At 38.3% G+C, this 15,394-nt stretch overlaps 1 protein-coding gene across 1 annotated transcript; it reads right to left on the minus strand.

Annotated features, from left to right (window-relative positions):
• Window positions 1-6,028: 6,028 nt before the first annotated feature.
• LOC128017578 (sterile alpha motif domain-containing protein 9-like) lies at window positions 6,029-13,907 on the minus strand. The gene is made up of 2 exons (XM_052603022.1): window positions 10,772-13,907; window positions 6,029-6,588 (listed from the first exon to the last, which is right to left on the minus strand). Exons 1-2 carry the CDS (start codon window positions 13,443-13,445, stop codon window positions 6,572-6,574), a joined length of 2,691 nt encoding a protein of 896 aa, XP_052458982.1. The 5' UTR covers window positions 13,446-13,907; the 3' UTR covers window positions 6,029-6,571.
• Between the last annotated feature and the right edge of the window lie 1,487 nt (window positions 13,908-15,394).

The following is a 15,394-nucleotide window of genomic DNA, read 5'->3' on the forward strand; positions in this document are numbered from 1 at the left end:
TATGGAAAATTGGTCTCACCTATTAAAATGATACCGATTGGTAGTGGATCTCCTCTTTTGAAACATGTGGTTTCATTTAGGAGATTCGTTTGCATGATCCTAAAAGAAGATGAGGATTTAGATCTTTCTCTGCATATAAAAGTGGACGAGTTTGATTATGTCGTTTATGTTACCACGGACAAGATGAAGTGGCAGCGGCTGATGATGTTAATGTTAGTGAGGCTGGTCCGTCAGACGAGGCTCGGCCGGCGACAGAGACGGGTGCAGCGGGGACAGGTGCGGTCGAGGACAGAGCTGCAGTGAATCCACCCGCGGCCGAGAGTGCGGCGATCCAGGTAAAATAACCTGAAAATGTGGTTGAGGAAAATAGACCGGGTGAAATTAAAACATCGAATACGCCAAAAAGTGTCAATTTACCTAACCTTTTACTGCTCGATTCGTTTGGTGATGGCATTGAAATGGAGACAGAGCAGACTGATTTCAAAGTTCCGTCGAAAAGGAAAACATCTGACGAGTTTCAGACGGTTAGAGCTAAGAAAGCTGACGTGGATGTTTGTTGTGGTGAAAGTGACAGTGAATCTTCTGATTCTAGCGTCAGTCTCTCTCAGAGTGACTTCTCTAGTCGAGGTTGTGAAGTCGAAGACATTAAACTGTTTTTAAAAGCTACTAAAAACAAGAGAGGGGTCTGTGTAGCTGATTATTTTTCTGACACGAAGCAGTTTGTTGATAAAACCAGGTTTTTTATGTCGGAGAGTTTGTTTACAAACAAGGAGTTATATCGACTAAAAAAGATTGTGAGAAAACTCACTTCTGACATGCCAATGATGGTAGTGAGAAAGTATAGCAGCCCAGCTAGTAATGTGGTGTGTGTGTATGGAGTGCTAATTTGTGTCTTAGTCTCTTTCATTTCTCCAAGCATGAGTGAAGTGAATATTGCGACTTTAAATACAAATGGAGTAAGAGAAATTAGAAAAAGAACAGCTATGTTTGAAGTAGTTAAACAAAAAAGAATAGATGTTCTTATGTTGCAAGAAACACATAGTGACTTGAGGAATGCTGCTGATTGGGCTGAGGAGTGGGATGAGGTCTCTGTGTTGAGCCACAACACCTCCGTCAGTGGAAGGGTGGCTATTCTTTTTTCTAAAGCTTTCAATCCAACCTCTTATCAGGTGGATGAAGTAGTTAAGGGCAGGCTTTTAAAAGTAAGAGCTATTTTTGAGAACTTTATTTTTGTTTTTATTTGCGTGTATATTCCAACCGCACCAATAGAAAGAATGCTATTTTTAAATACTTTGTGTTTGGTCTTACAAAAATGCTGTGTAGAAGAATATTTATTCGTGGGTGGTGACTTTAACTGTACACAGTCAAACTTGGACAGAAACCATATTGAACCTCACTTGCCGTCTCGTAATCGTTTGATCCAGTTTGTCAAGACCCATGAGCTATGTTTGGAGACCATTTAATGGGGCACAAAAACAGTATACTTGGACTCATGTTCGTGACAGTGTGATTTCGCTGGCAAGATTGGATCGGTTTTATGTTTTTAAGCATCACTGTAATATTGTAAAGAAATGTTTAATTAACCCATTAAGTATGGTGCTGTGTTCAGTGTTTTTATACTCCATTAAACCAAGAAGTGCATACTGGCAGCTTAACACTACTTTGTTAAGTGACAGGTACTTTAAGAACATCTTTAAACTTTTCTGGGATGAGTTCAGAACCACAAAGGGTTCTTTTAAGTCTCTACGACAGTGGTGGGATTTTGGGAAAGCCCAAATAAAACAATTTAGTTTGCAGTATACTCAAAACGTCACTAGAGAGACAAGTTTGATTATGAACACCTTGGAGATTGACATTTTAAAACTTTTAGAATTAGCTGAGTCAACTGATAGCCGGAGGTATTTAGATTCATTGTCAAAGAAAAGGACACAGCTGGCTGATTTATTGAACATCAGAACACATGGGGCTCTGGTCAGGTCTAGGTTCCAGAGTGTGGACCAAATGGATGCTCCATCCAAGTTCTTTTTTAACTTGGAGAAAAAGAACGGTCAGAGCAGAGTCATCCATGCTCTGCGCTCTGAGTCTGGAGGTTTATTGACAGACTTTGTGGACATTCGCAAGAGAGCAGTTGTGTTCTATGAAAACCTGTATAAAAATGAACTTGGGCCACAATACAGGAGTGACAGTGATTTTTTCAGCGACTTACCCCAGGTGTCTGAGGAAGTCAATGCTGAGATTTCTGGTGCTTTGAGCATGGGTGAAATGTGCAAGGCTCTACAAGGAATGGAGTCTGGTAAGGCGCCGGGCATTGACGGCCTGCCAGTAGACTTTTATAAGTCCTTCTGGTCAGAACTGAGTGAAGACCTTCTGGAGGTATTGAATGAAAGCTTGGCAGAAGGCCAGCTGCCTCTGAGCTGCCGTAGAGCAGTGCTAACCCTCCTGCCCAAGAAAGGTGACCTTACGGACATAAAGTGCTGGCGGCCCGTTTCGCTACTCTGTAGCGATTACAAACTGCTCTCAAAAACCTTGGCTAACAGGCTGGCAGGAGCAATGGATGGTGTCATCCATCCTGACCAGACCTACTGTGTTCCTGGTAGGTAAATATTTGACAATGTTTCTTTGATTCGGGATATTTTAGAGGTCTCCAAGATGGTGAATCTAGACAGTGGGTTAATCTCATTAGACCAGGAGAAAGCATTTGACCATGTTGAACATCGCTATTTGTGGAGAGTTTTAGAGGCTTTTGGGTTTTGTCAAAATTGTATAAATTGTATTAAAGTTCTTTACAGTGGCGTTGAGAGTATTCTGAAAGTGAACGGTGGTTTATGTGCTCCTTTTAAAGTTCATAGAGGTGTCCGGGAGGGGTGTTCATTGTCTGGTATGCTCTACTCTTTGGCAATAGAGCCACTTTTAAAGCAAATACGGGTCAAACTTTATGGTTTACGTTTGCCAAAATGTGTAAATAATCTTACATTGTCAGCTTATGCCGACGATGTCATAATTATGATTAGTAGGCAAAGTGACATCCAAGTTTTGTCAGGTTTACTTAAGACTTTTAAAGGGTTATATTCTGCCAGTGTAAACTGGAGTAAAAGTGAAACCTTACTTTTAGGTGAGTGGGCAGGTGGGAAACCAGATATCCCAAAAGGGTTAGTTTGGGGAAAATCAGGTTTTAAATACATGTAATTATCAATGAAGATTCGGGAGGAGCGCGTCAGATTCTTAGCCTAATCATCACAGGTGGACCACAATCAAGTAATCAATCCCACAGTATAAATATCGCTGACTTACCTCTATCCATTGACGGTTTATCAGCATCCCTCCTCCACCCCATCTCCTCACTTCAAGTTCACTTTACAATATACGGGGAAGGGGGGGTACTCTAGGTTCGGGCAATTCCCGAGCTCGGAGCCCTTCCCCGGACAGCACGCCAAATACGCATACCATGCCTCAGCTAATTATATGTAAGCGTGAACTAGTGAATTAGGAGTGTATATTGGTGATGAGTTAACAGTGCAAAAGAATTGGGAAGGAGTCATTGAAAGAGTGAAAGGCCGGCTAGATGAATGCAGATGGTTAATTCCAAAAATGTCATATAGAGGACGTATATTAATTATAAATAATTTAGTTGCTTCTTCAATATGGCATAGGGTTGCATGTATTGATCCTCCATCGCATCTGCTAGTAAAAATCCAGGCAATTTTAGTAGACTTCTTCTGGGATAAATTGCATTGGATCCCACGGAATGTGTTGTTCTTGCCTAAGGAGGAGGGTGGACAGGGCTTAATACACCTTCAAAGTAGAGTAGCAACTTTTCGGTTGCAATTCATTCAAAAACTTCTTCTTGGTTCAGTTGAATGTAAATGGTGTGCTGTTGCATATGTGATTTTGCGTAAACTTGAGAATCTGGGACTAGATAAATCTCTTTGTTTACTCGACCCACTGAAATTGAACACTTCTGGATTACCAGTTTTTTATAGGAACCTCTTTAAAGTGTGGAGTCTTTCTGTTTTTTAAAAAAAAAACTTCAGAGTCACTTCATTGGCTGTTAGAAGAGCCTTTAATCCGTGGAGCACGCCTGGATTTGTCTGCCAGTGGACTGTACCCAGGACTTAACAAGACACTCACTGACAGTAAAATCATCACTTTGGGACAGTTACTGGAAGTATCAGGAACGGATTTCATGAATGATGAAGCAACGGCTCAGCATCTGGGGATTCGATCAACCCGTCTAGTTGCACAAATATTGGTGAAGTGGCAGATGCTCCTCAATGCAACGGAAAGACTTTGGTTGGCTGAGTATGGTGATGGTCACTGTGAACCAGATCCTGAAGACTCTTTTCCTTGTCTGTCTCTTTCACCGAACCTAGAAGAGGTTTCTGGAGTGTTTTTAAAAACTGTTCAATCCCTGTGCGTAGATTTCTTTTCTTGTTCTGGGAGAAGTTTGTATAAGTATTGTGTTGTTATTTTTAACAAAAAGGTGTTAAGTAAGAAAATTGATACTCCATGGCGTGATTTTTGAATGTAGATAGAAAACCTGAGTGGTGAGCACTTTATAAACCACCGTTGACGAAAAAGACAGGTGACTTACAGTGGAGAATTATTCATGGCGCTGTCGCCGTGAATGCTTTTATTTCGGTTTTAAATCCTGAGGTTGATTTTCAATGTCCTTTTTGCACTGAGAGAGAAACCATCTTTCATGCTTTTGTAAAATGTGCAAGATTAGAGCCTTTATTTTTGCTTTTAGGAGCCATTTTTCAGAGTTGTAATGAAATTTTTTCTACTGTGTTATTTATTTTTGGTTTTAAATATGTGTTGACAAACAGATTTGTGTGTCAGTTGTTAAATTGTGTGTTAGGCCAAGCAAAATTGGCTATTTACAGTAGAAAAAGTAGAAAAAAGAAAGTTGAGCAAAATTTGGGACAGAATGTAGTAGCATTGTTTTCAAACATGGTGAAAGCAAGAATATTAATTGATTTTGCTTATTACAAGCAAATGGATGATCTCATAACCTTTGAAGGTATTTGGTGTTGCAACGAGGCTTTGTGTTCTGTATCTGAGGGTGATTTGTTTTTTACACATTTATTGTGAGTTGAGGTTGCTCTTAATATTTATGCACATTGTAATTTAATTGTACTGTGAGATGAATTTGTAATAAAAGTTTTGTTAAAATTCAATCTCTCTCTCTCTCTCTCTCTCTCTCTCTCTCTCTCTCTCTCTCTCTCTCTGTTCATTGTAGATAGGTTGCTTTTTATTGAAAACATTAACCAATGGCAATCAATACCACATTAAACATAAGTAACTGCAGCTGCTTGCCAATCAATTCTGATTTTAAAGTACCTTACCATTAATATAAAAGTGTATTACATAATTTTTAAAGTTGTTAAACCCATGTCAAGAAGCGGCACAAGTGGCAAAACGGGATAAGGAGGGTGGATGATTAGCGAGGGATACCCAGTTCGTCTATCCGTCACAATATATTGTGTGAACATATTACTGAACATTTGATCATTTAATTAATAGCCTATATTTTACTGATAACTTAAACTATGTTAAAATAAATGTTACTGTAATAATTTGAGGAATGTTTAATTTGCATAGAAAGTGTTGTCGTGCATGAAGTGGAAAATCGATTCATGAGCAATCGATGCCAACTAATTCAGTACCTTCACTCGGGACAGCGCCATTGTAACGTCGAATGTAAGAGGCAGCGTGCTAAGAAGCTTTCTAAGGGACACTACGGGGAACACACTTAGTAACATAAACAAGTTTGGTAAGATATATCTTTAAGTCTTCTTAGAGCGCTAAGAGTGAGCATTATCGGGGAACCGGGCCCTGATCAGTGGATGTCATGTAAGGACTTCCAAACACTTCCAAACAGTGAATTATTTTGCACCTGGTTCAGTTGATTAAAATCTTCAAAATGTTTTTTCTTCCATCTCTGTTTCAGTGAAGTCTGACCAGACCAGATTCCACACAAACGCAAGCCCATTTTTAGTATTTTTATATCATTTTTTTAATTATTTTATAGAAACGTTTTGCACCCATGCTCACTAGTGGTAACCGTATAATTAAAACCAATCCCAAATCCCAACATAAATAAACATTAAACCATTTCAGAATCCCTTTTCTCTATATCAACATTTAACACATAACATTTTTACTCTCCTCATTAAATACTAGGCAAAGCATCATGTACATGTTAGTCAATATTTTTTTCTTAGACACAAATATGTGTCTTGGCTTATATACTTTCATTCCACCATAAACAAAAGCTTATACAATGAAAGGAGAAATCTCACATAAAATAAAACTTAATACATGTTGTAAGTCAATGTGCAATGTAGTTTACTTATAAAAAAATATCTTATGTTTATTTTGATGTATTTTTTTAATATGCATAGTTTCAGTGTTTCACCTTTATTTAATGATTTATTTATTTGTTGGTTGGTTATTTTTTTTGGTGCTGAGAAGAATCATGTGGGCAAAAAATAATATATATATATATATATTAGTAAAAAGAAAGATCAAAGGTGAAAGATCATTTAGGTTGTTTTCATTCTTTGTGTCTTCATACGCCCCTGAAAGCTGCAAAGAAAAAGCAATAAACATATCTCACTGCGGGAAAAAAATGCAATTGATGCATACATATTTTGCAAACAACCAAACTGCATACTGATAAAAGCTTGGCAAATATTAATTGTTTTCTATATGTCTTATTAGAACTGGGCGATATGGCTGAAATCTGTATCACAATAAAAGTGTTTCATACCGGTCGATATCAATAATTATTGATATTTTTATGACCTATTTAAAATAAGGACCAGGAGAAAAATATATTGCATTTAAACATTTAATGTCTCAGTCTCAACTGAGTCTCAACTGAGACTGCTCTGCTCTCGGTTACTGAAGCCCTGCGACTAGCAAGAGCAGCTTCAAAATCCTCAGTACTCATCTTACTGGACCTGTCTGCTGCTTTTGACACTGTTAATCACCAGATTCTCCTGTCCACCCTCTCTTCTCCATCTACATGACATCTTTAGGATCTGTCATTCAGAAGCATGGCTTTTCTTATCACTGCTACGCTGATGACACCCAACTCTACTTCTCATTCCAGCCTGATGACCCAACGGTAGCTGCTCGCATTTCAGCCTGTCTGAGTGACATTTCTAGCTGGATGAATGACCATCACCTTCAGCTTAACCTTACGAAGTCAGAACTCCTGGTGATTCCAGCAAACCCATTGTTTCATCACAACTTCTCTATACAGCTGGGTTCATCAACCATAACTCCTTCCAGGACAACCAGAAACCTAGAAGTTGTGATGGATCATCAGTTAAGCTTCAAAGACCACATTGCTACAACGACCCGGTCCTGCAGGTTTGCCATATACAACATTAGGAAGATTAGACCCTTCCTGTCAGAGCAAGCAACCCATCTTCTTGTCCAAGCTCTTGTTCTCTCCAGACTGGACTATTGTAATGATCTCCTGGCTCTTCCCGCATGTACTACGAAGCTTCTGCATTTGATCCAGAATGCAGCAGCGAGGATTGTCTTCAATGAGCCAAAAAAAGCTCACGTTACTCCTCTCCTCATCAGGTTACACTGGCTACCAGTAGCCCCTCGTATTAAATTCAAGGTACTGATGCTTGCCTACAAGAGGACCACTGGCATGGCACCAACTTACCTAAACTCACTAGTTCAATCATATGTGCCCTCCAGAAGTTTGCGCTCTGCAAGTGAACAACGCCTTGTTGTGCCATCCCAAAGAAATTCACAATCACTCTCACGGACCTTTTCCTGGACTGTGCCCAGCTGGTGGATGACCTCCCAATCTCAATTCGTACAGCTGAGTCCTTACTCATTTTCAAGAAACATCTAAAGACTCATCTTTTTTTTTTTCACCTGCACTTAACCAACTAACACTAGCACTTTTCCTTTTCTTGTCTTTTCATTAAAAAAAAAAAAAAAAAGAAAAACACTGGCTACGTGTTCTGTACTAGACTAACTGAGACTTGTCATGACACTTGTATACTGTTGTTGTTCTCTTGTTGACCTGACTGCTTCTATTGTTCTCGTTTGTAAGTCGCTTTGGATAAAAGCATCTGCTAAATGATTAAATGTAAATGTAACATTTTTATTTTAAAATTAAAGGATTAGTTCACCTCAAAATTAAAATTTCCAAATAATTTACTCACCCCCAATGCCATCCAAGATATTCATGTCTTTCTTTCTTCAGTGGAAAAGTAATTAAAGGTCCCGTTCTTTGTGATCCCATGTTTTAAACTTAAGTTAGTGTGTAATGTTGTTGTTAGAGTATAAATAATATCTGTACAATTCTAAAGCTCAAAGTTCAATGCCAAGCGAGATATTTTATTTAACAGAATTCGCCTACAATGAATGACCAGTTTGGACTACATCCCTCTAGTTCCTGCAGTAGTGACGTCACTAGAACCGTTTTTTGACTAACCTCCGCCCACATGAATTTACAAAAAAGGGGGAGTGGTCTTGTTGCGCTCTGACGGAGAAGAGGAAGAGCTGTGTTTGTGTTCGCCATATCGTCAAAACGCTGTTATTTTCATCTCTGAGTCCAATCATCTTTGTTTGGCCTTCCCAAGGGCGCTGTACTTAGAGATCAATGGTTACAAATTATGTTTAACTCGGTTCCCGAAAATGATAATCAACATGTAAAACTATGTGCGTCACATTTTTTTTTCTGAGGACAGCTTCCTCAATCTCAATCCGTTTAATGCCGGATTCACACAAAGATTATTCCTGAAAGATGGAGCAGTTCCCTCTTTGTCTGGAGAAGACGTTGTTTATGGACCACAACTGGTAAGTGTATTTTATTATTTAAGTTGGTGCGTTTAACAGTTTCTGAATCAGAATCAGAATCAGAATCAGAATGAGCTTTATTGCCAGGTATGTTTACACATACGAGGAATTACGCAGTACAACAGAAATGACAGCGACAGAGCATAAAACACATAATAAAAGAATAAAAAATACAAATATGTAGATAGTGAATGACAATATACAAATGACAATTGTAGGCAGGTATATTACAAAATGCAGTTATGTATGTACATGTAAATTATGTGCAAAATTTAAGTGTATATTAAGTATGTGTGTTAAATAAAGTGTATGTGTATATAAATATAAAGTGTAGTGTGTTATTATCAGCTGTTCATAAGATGGATTGCCTGAGGGGAGAAACTGGTCCTGTGTCTGGTCGTTCTAGTGCTCAGTCCTCTGTAGCGTCGACCAGATAGCAACAGTTCAAAGAGGGAGTGTGCTGGATGTGAGGGGTCCAGGGTGATTTTGCCAGCCCTTCCTCTCACTCTGGATAAGTACAGTTCTGTAATAGAAGGGAGGGTTGTACCGATGATTCGCTCGTAACTTACTACATAAGTTACGCACTGTAACTTACTACATATAGGGCAACGCTGTTTATTTTTGTTAACTAGATGTTAGGGCTGTGCAAAAAAATCTAATGTGATTTTCATGTGCATCTCTTCAGTAAAAAACGCTCCTGTGATTATAAGTACATCTCCAGCATGTGTGTTCAGATCAGGATTGCCAGGTTTTCAAAATAAATCCTGCCCACTTGCTTCTCAAAACTAGCCCAAACGTGTTTCCAGGAGGGCATCGTGCACTCAGCTGCTGTCGAATCACAACGCAGGAACCGCTGAACCCAATCAGAACTCGTTACGTTTTTATGACAGTGAAAACAGCGGTAAACAGAAAAATACTGTGTTTTTTACACACGAAACATGAACACGTTATACTGCACACTGTAAACACAATCAAAGCTTCAAAAAGGCATGAAAAATGGGACCTTTATGTTTTTCGAGGAAACAATAGCAACCGAGTTGATTGCCATTGAAGTCCATTATATGAAGAAAAAATCCTGAAATCTTTTCTCAAAAAACTTAATTTCTTTTCCACTGAAGAAAGAAAGACAAGAATATCTTGGATGACATTGGGGGTGAGTAAATGATTAGGAAATGTTCTTTTTGGGGTGAACTAATCCTTTAACCTTCCTCTGATTATTAGGTGTGATTTGCAAAGGACAAAAAAAAGTTCAATAGATTTGTCACAAAACAACCATAAAACATTTCATCACTAGATAGGTTTTGTTCGTTCATTTAAAGTGTGCGGAACACTAAAGTGTGCGGAACACTTTTCAGAGAAGATAAGGCAACAATCTTCTGATCTTTTGACATATAATTGTGTCAGTTCTCAGTTGATTTTGATGGTAATATAAATTTTGATTAATATGCACGAGGAAGGGAGACCAAGAATGAAGTTTGAAGAATGTGAGAGTGCGCGGCTGGAGGGGGGGGGGGCTATCTCTCTCTCTCTCTTCTCTCTCTTGCTCTAACATGCGCGGGCGACTGGCAGAATTAGTTCAGCAGTCAGTCATCTTATCAGTCACCGATCAAATAAGGCTTTCCACTTATCACTCCACGCTCTTTCTGTTACTGAAGAATCCAACACGAGACAACGATATCATTTAACCAAACTGTTAAATGATTGACTGGTAGCGTGTCACTCCCTACGTTGCTAGGCTACCAGAAAGCGCGTGCCTTTTTTTCATGCAACCAAAATTGCTTCGCAACCTCTGGTTTCTTCCGATGAAGAAAAAATAATTGCATATTTTATCTAATTCATTTCTTATTGATATCGATTATGTCTATCGCGATATATCGTTATCGTTTTATCGCCCAGCCCTATGTCTTATTATGAAGTAAAAAAGTATGTAACTTACAGTTCTCTTCATATCTGATGTTGAAGGCGACTGGTCCTCTAATGGTGAAGCCCAGGTAGAAAGACACCGGGCCTGTTGTGCACACACTGGACGGATCGTGAGGAGAGACTGGAATCTGTTTTTCTCTTCTAATAGCAAACACTCTATGATTTCTGACCTGCCCATTGACACGTGTAAGATCATTGATCTTTACACTTTCATCCCCTTCAGTGAGGAGCTCCAGAGCAGTTTGATTCAGTTTTGAGGCGTGAACCAGTCTCTGCAAACCTTTTCCTTTCCTAAAGAAGAACAGAGGCACCAGGTAGCGACCGCGGAGGTATTTCTGATACTTACTCTTGTATGAATGATGCATTTTTTTGAGACACTTTTCAAGGTTTGGAGGGTTTGTGATTCCTGGCGGTGCTTCATCAGCCCAAAAGAGCAAAAGAATCAAGAGGTAAAACTCTGGGCTTCTGTCTTGCATTTCTCTCACCCAAAGTCTCTGTAACCTGGCCTGAAGATCTTCTGCTTTTTCACACGGATCACCCGATTGACTCAAGATGATGTTAGCAAGGATGTAGAGAACGGTTTGGGTTTCATTATCAGACTGTGTATTATCAAATGTACTTTTATATTGTTTAAGCACATTGATGTCTGATTTTAGGAAATGAAGCAGTCCTCCGAAAGACTTCATCTTTTTCTCATTCAGGGTCATTACATCAGTCTGCTCTCTCTGTGTAAAATATTTCCTGTAACACTCGTCAATATCTTCATGAAAGTAGTCCGGTTCCTCTTTATTGAGGCTTAGTCTTGAGAAAGCCAGATACCATTCAAAGAAATCATATCTTGACTCAACAGCCCCTTTGAGTCGTTTGATGAAATCACTGTGTTGTTGTTCAAAGTGTTGAAAAGGGCTTGAATGTAAGATCTTGCAAACCTGGAGGAACCCAAATAGACCCCTGTTATTGAATCCAGTGTCATCTTCAGACTCATTTTCAGCAACTTCCTCTACATCTTTAAATGCATCAATGGCAGACTGTGCAATGGCCAAAACGTTCTCTACATCTGTGCATGTTTCTCCAGCTTCAATCCAGATTTTCCGCAGGTTGTTTTTGTAAATTTGTCCCAAAGTATCCCTTAAATGTGAATTTTGAGGGTCTCTTTTAATTGCCATTTTTGCCCAGCGTTCTGCCTCAACATATTTGTTTTCCTCTTGCACCTTAATGTAATAAAAACGTGCAAGAGCTTGAGGATAAAAAGGGTCTTTGTAGAACAAATCTGAAAGCAACTCCAACAAACAAATGCATTGCTCAGTATTATTTTCACTTTCATGCATGATGTCAAGAATAAGTCTGGAAAACGTTTCCTTTTCCATCAGACCCTTAGGCCTTGTGATGAACATGCTCTTGCAAATTTTATCATAATTACTCTTGTGTCCTTTCACCATGCTGTTCAAGAAGTCAAGAGCAATGTCAAATCTTGTCAGTTTGTGCTCAGTGAGTATTTTTAGACAGGCATCAGCAATCATTGGATGTGCCAGACGAATGCACTGGTCTTCTTGTTCTCCTTCTAAATATGTTACTATGAGACCCTCAAAAGGTTTCATTATCGTTTCCAGCAAAAGGTTTTCTCCATCAGTGGACCATTCTTCTTCTTTAATGAAATCCTCACAGAAATGCTCCAACAAGTGTGAACCTGGGACATATGAGTTTATCAAAGCCAGAAAACTGAGAAGTCTTGTGCTGCTTGACTTCGTGTCTTTTTCAATATGTTTCACCATTTCTTCTGTGATCAGTTTCTCTGCATCTTCTTTCTGGAAACCTCCCTGCATGATGTTAAAGGCATGAAACGTCTGTGACATTTCCTTATGTTTACTTTCCAGCTGAAGCTTTTTCTGAGCAAACTTGTCCTTCTCCTCTGGTAAGAGCTCCAATTTCAGCTTCACGTCGCCTGGCACTCGAACAACACTTTTCTGATAAGCATTGATAATGATGAATGCAGGATGGTTGGTTTGATCGGCACGCTTTAGCTTTAACAGACTCTTTAATAAGTAGCATAGTAGCTTTTCTCCTTTGATATCCAACAGGAGAAGCACAGTCTTGTTATGTGTTTCATATATTCTGAGCGGGTCATTTGCTGTATTTCCAATCTCTCTTACCAACTCGTCTTTATTTTCTGCAGTCTCTGTTTTGAATGATTTTGTCAGGGTTTGACATGTGAACTCTTCTCTCAAGTCTCTCAGTACTTCACTGGCTAGTTTTAATCCATCGCTGTCTTTGTGGTACAACAGATTTATGGTTGCGACTCTCCTTTGGCCTTTTCTCTGTAGTCGGATCTGTTGTATAAGTTTTTCCCTAAATTGTCTAATTTGCTCTTTAGATAGCATTTTGTTGAGAATCAGTGTGTCGGTGAGAGTAAAGTCTGTAGTCTTGCAGTTTAAAATGATCACGACTGGAGAGTCTGTGTTGATGCACCTCTTATGGATTTCCTCGATCAGGTTTTCTCTGAGATCATTGTCCAGCTTTGTCTTGGTGTCCAGTAACAGCAGCACAGTTTTCCGATCTTGTTCAGCATGTTGTTCATTAGACAGCAGAAAGAGGTCCAGCACTTGTTTCGACAGCTCTTTGGTGTCTAGATCTGAATCGATCACTTTGGCACATCTGAGATCTTTCCGGAAATGCCAAAGCACCTGCATGGAGAGAGTTGAGCCTCCACTGCCGGGCTGGTATTGTAAATAAACATCGGTGATCAGACAGCGTTTTCTTCTTTTTCTCTTAATTAACTCTATTAAATCATTAAAGCCGTCCCTCTTGACTAAAGGAGAGTTTTCTTCCTCTGCAAAATTAAGCCACTTTGGCGGGGCTCCTTTAAGAAAATCAGACTCATGCTACCTTCCTTCTTCAGGGTTAATGTCTACTGTTTCAAACATATCGGACCATACAACATTGAGGCATGATAGTGATTCTCTAAGTTTAACTGGAATCGCGATGGTTCCACTTCTGGATGCAGGTATAGTATACATGATCAATCCTGCATTAATTTAGTCAATTCACTTTAATTATATATTATTGTTTTATTAAGAGATTAAGAGCATCTCCAGACTGATGTTAATTGATGGGGATTCCTGTCTTTGTGGCAATGTGGAGAAATGAATTGAGATACCTAGCAAAACAAAAGAAACATTTCTCATTGTAGTTTAAATAATTGCCAACTAACAAGTCAACGAATGTGTACTTGCTGGTTATTCACTAAACTTACACTATTACATGCAAATTGAAATTTTTAAAAACATGTAATTCAGTAACAATTTCATTCAATTTGTTAAATTATGCATTAACAATTAATATTTTGGCATTCATTAAATATAGAAAGCACTTATGTATTTTACCTACCACATCAGAAGGTAAATAATAGGCATACTTTTATAAGGCAATAAACTGCTTGAATGTTCTTACCGTTCTGCTGACAGTCAGTGGCTGTGACTTCATGTAATGCGAATGAGGGAAGCAAATGCATTTAAATAACCATCAGGTAAGTCTTGAAGTCCAGCCCCACTGAGTCATAGTTACACGTAAAGCTATTCATGTATAAAAATGTAAAGAATCACAATGAGTAAATGCTATTGTCACGTCACATCTGATGCCGTGTCTATTACTCAGCAACAATTATCTTCACATTTATTCACACAAATACCATTAGATGCTGTAACATATGCTGTATATGCTTCCCACTTCATTTTTTTAACAGAGAAAGATTATTTATGAAATATTATCCACTCTTAACCAGTTTCAATAAAACCACTTTTAACTGAACATTAATAAACATAGGCAGAAAAATGTATAATTATTTTACTGTAAATGGGAGGATGTGGTTGGGGATGGTTTTCCATGAATCAGTGGTCACCAAAACAAGTTGCATCTCTCTGAAAATGAAAGTAAGAACACAGTTGACACGTGTGTGTGTGTGTGTGTGTGTGTGTGTGTGTGTGTGTGTGTGTGTGTGACAACTGTGTTCTTACTTTCATTTTCAGAGAGATGAAACTTGTTTCGGTTTACATTTATTCATTTAGAGGATGTTTTTATCCAAAGCGACTTACAAATGAGGACAGTGGAAGCAATCCAAAACAACAAAAAGAGCAATGCAATATAGGTTGCACTTTATTTTACAGTACGTGTACTAACATGTACTTATAGTGTACTTACAGTGTATTTATCTAAGAAAGTTCTGGTAACACAAGGTAACTACATGGGGTAGGGTTAGGTTTAGGGTTAGTACCTAGTTATTACATAGTTATATAATAATAATAATAATAATAATAATAATAATAATAATAATAATAATAATAATTATTATTATTATTATCATCATCATCATCATCATTATCATCATCATCATTATCATCATCATTATTATCATCATCATTATTATACAGTGTATTGGATTATTTAATGTGAAAGAAATAGCAACTTTGAAGAAGTACATGGTGTATGAGTGACTTTAGTGATAAAATCCCTTCTAACAAAAACATAACATGAATAGTTAATATGTGATATGAAATCACTATAACAAGGAACAACATGTCACTTAGAAATAGAAAAATAGCTGATATGTAAATATACGGAAGTTACACATGGAAAACTAAGT

This window comes from Carassius gibelio, chromosome A7 (assembly GCF_023724105.1).
Source record: "Carassius gibelio isolate Cgi1373 ecotype wild population from Czech Republic chromosome A7, carGib1.2-hapl.c, whole genome shotgun sequence".
Classification (NCBI taxonomy): Eukaryota; Metazoa; Chordata; class Actinopteri; order Cypriniformes; family Cyprinidae; genus Carassius; species Carassius gibelio.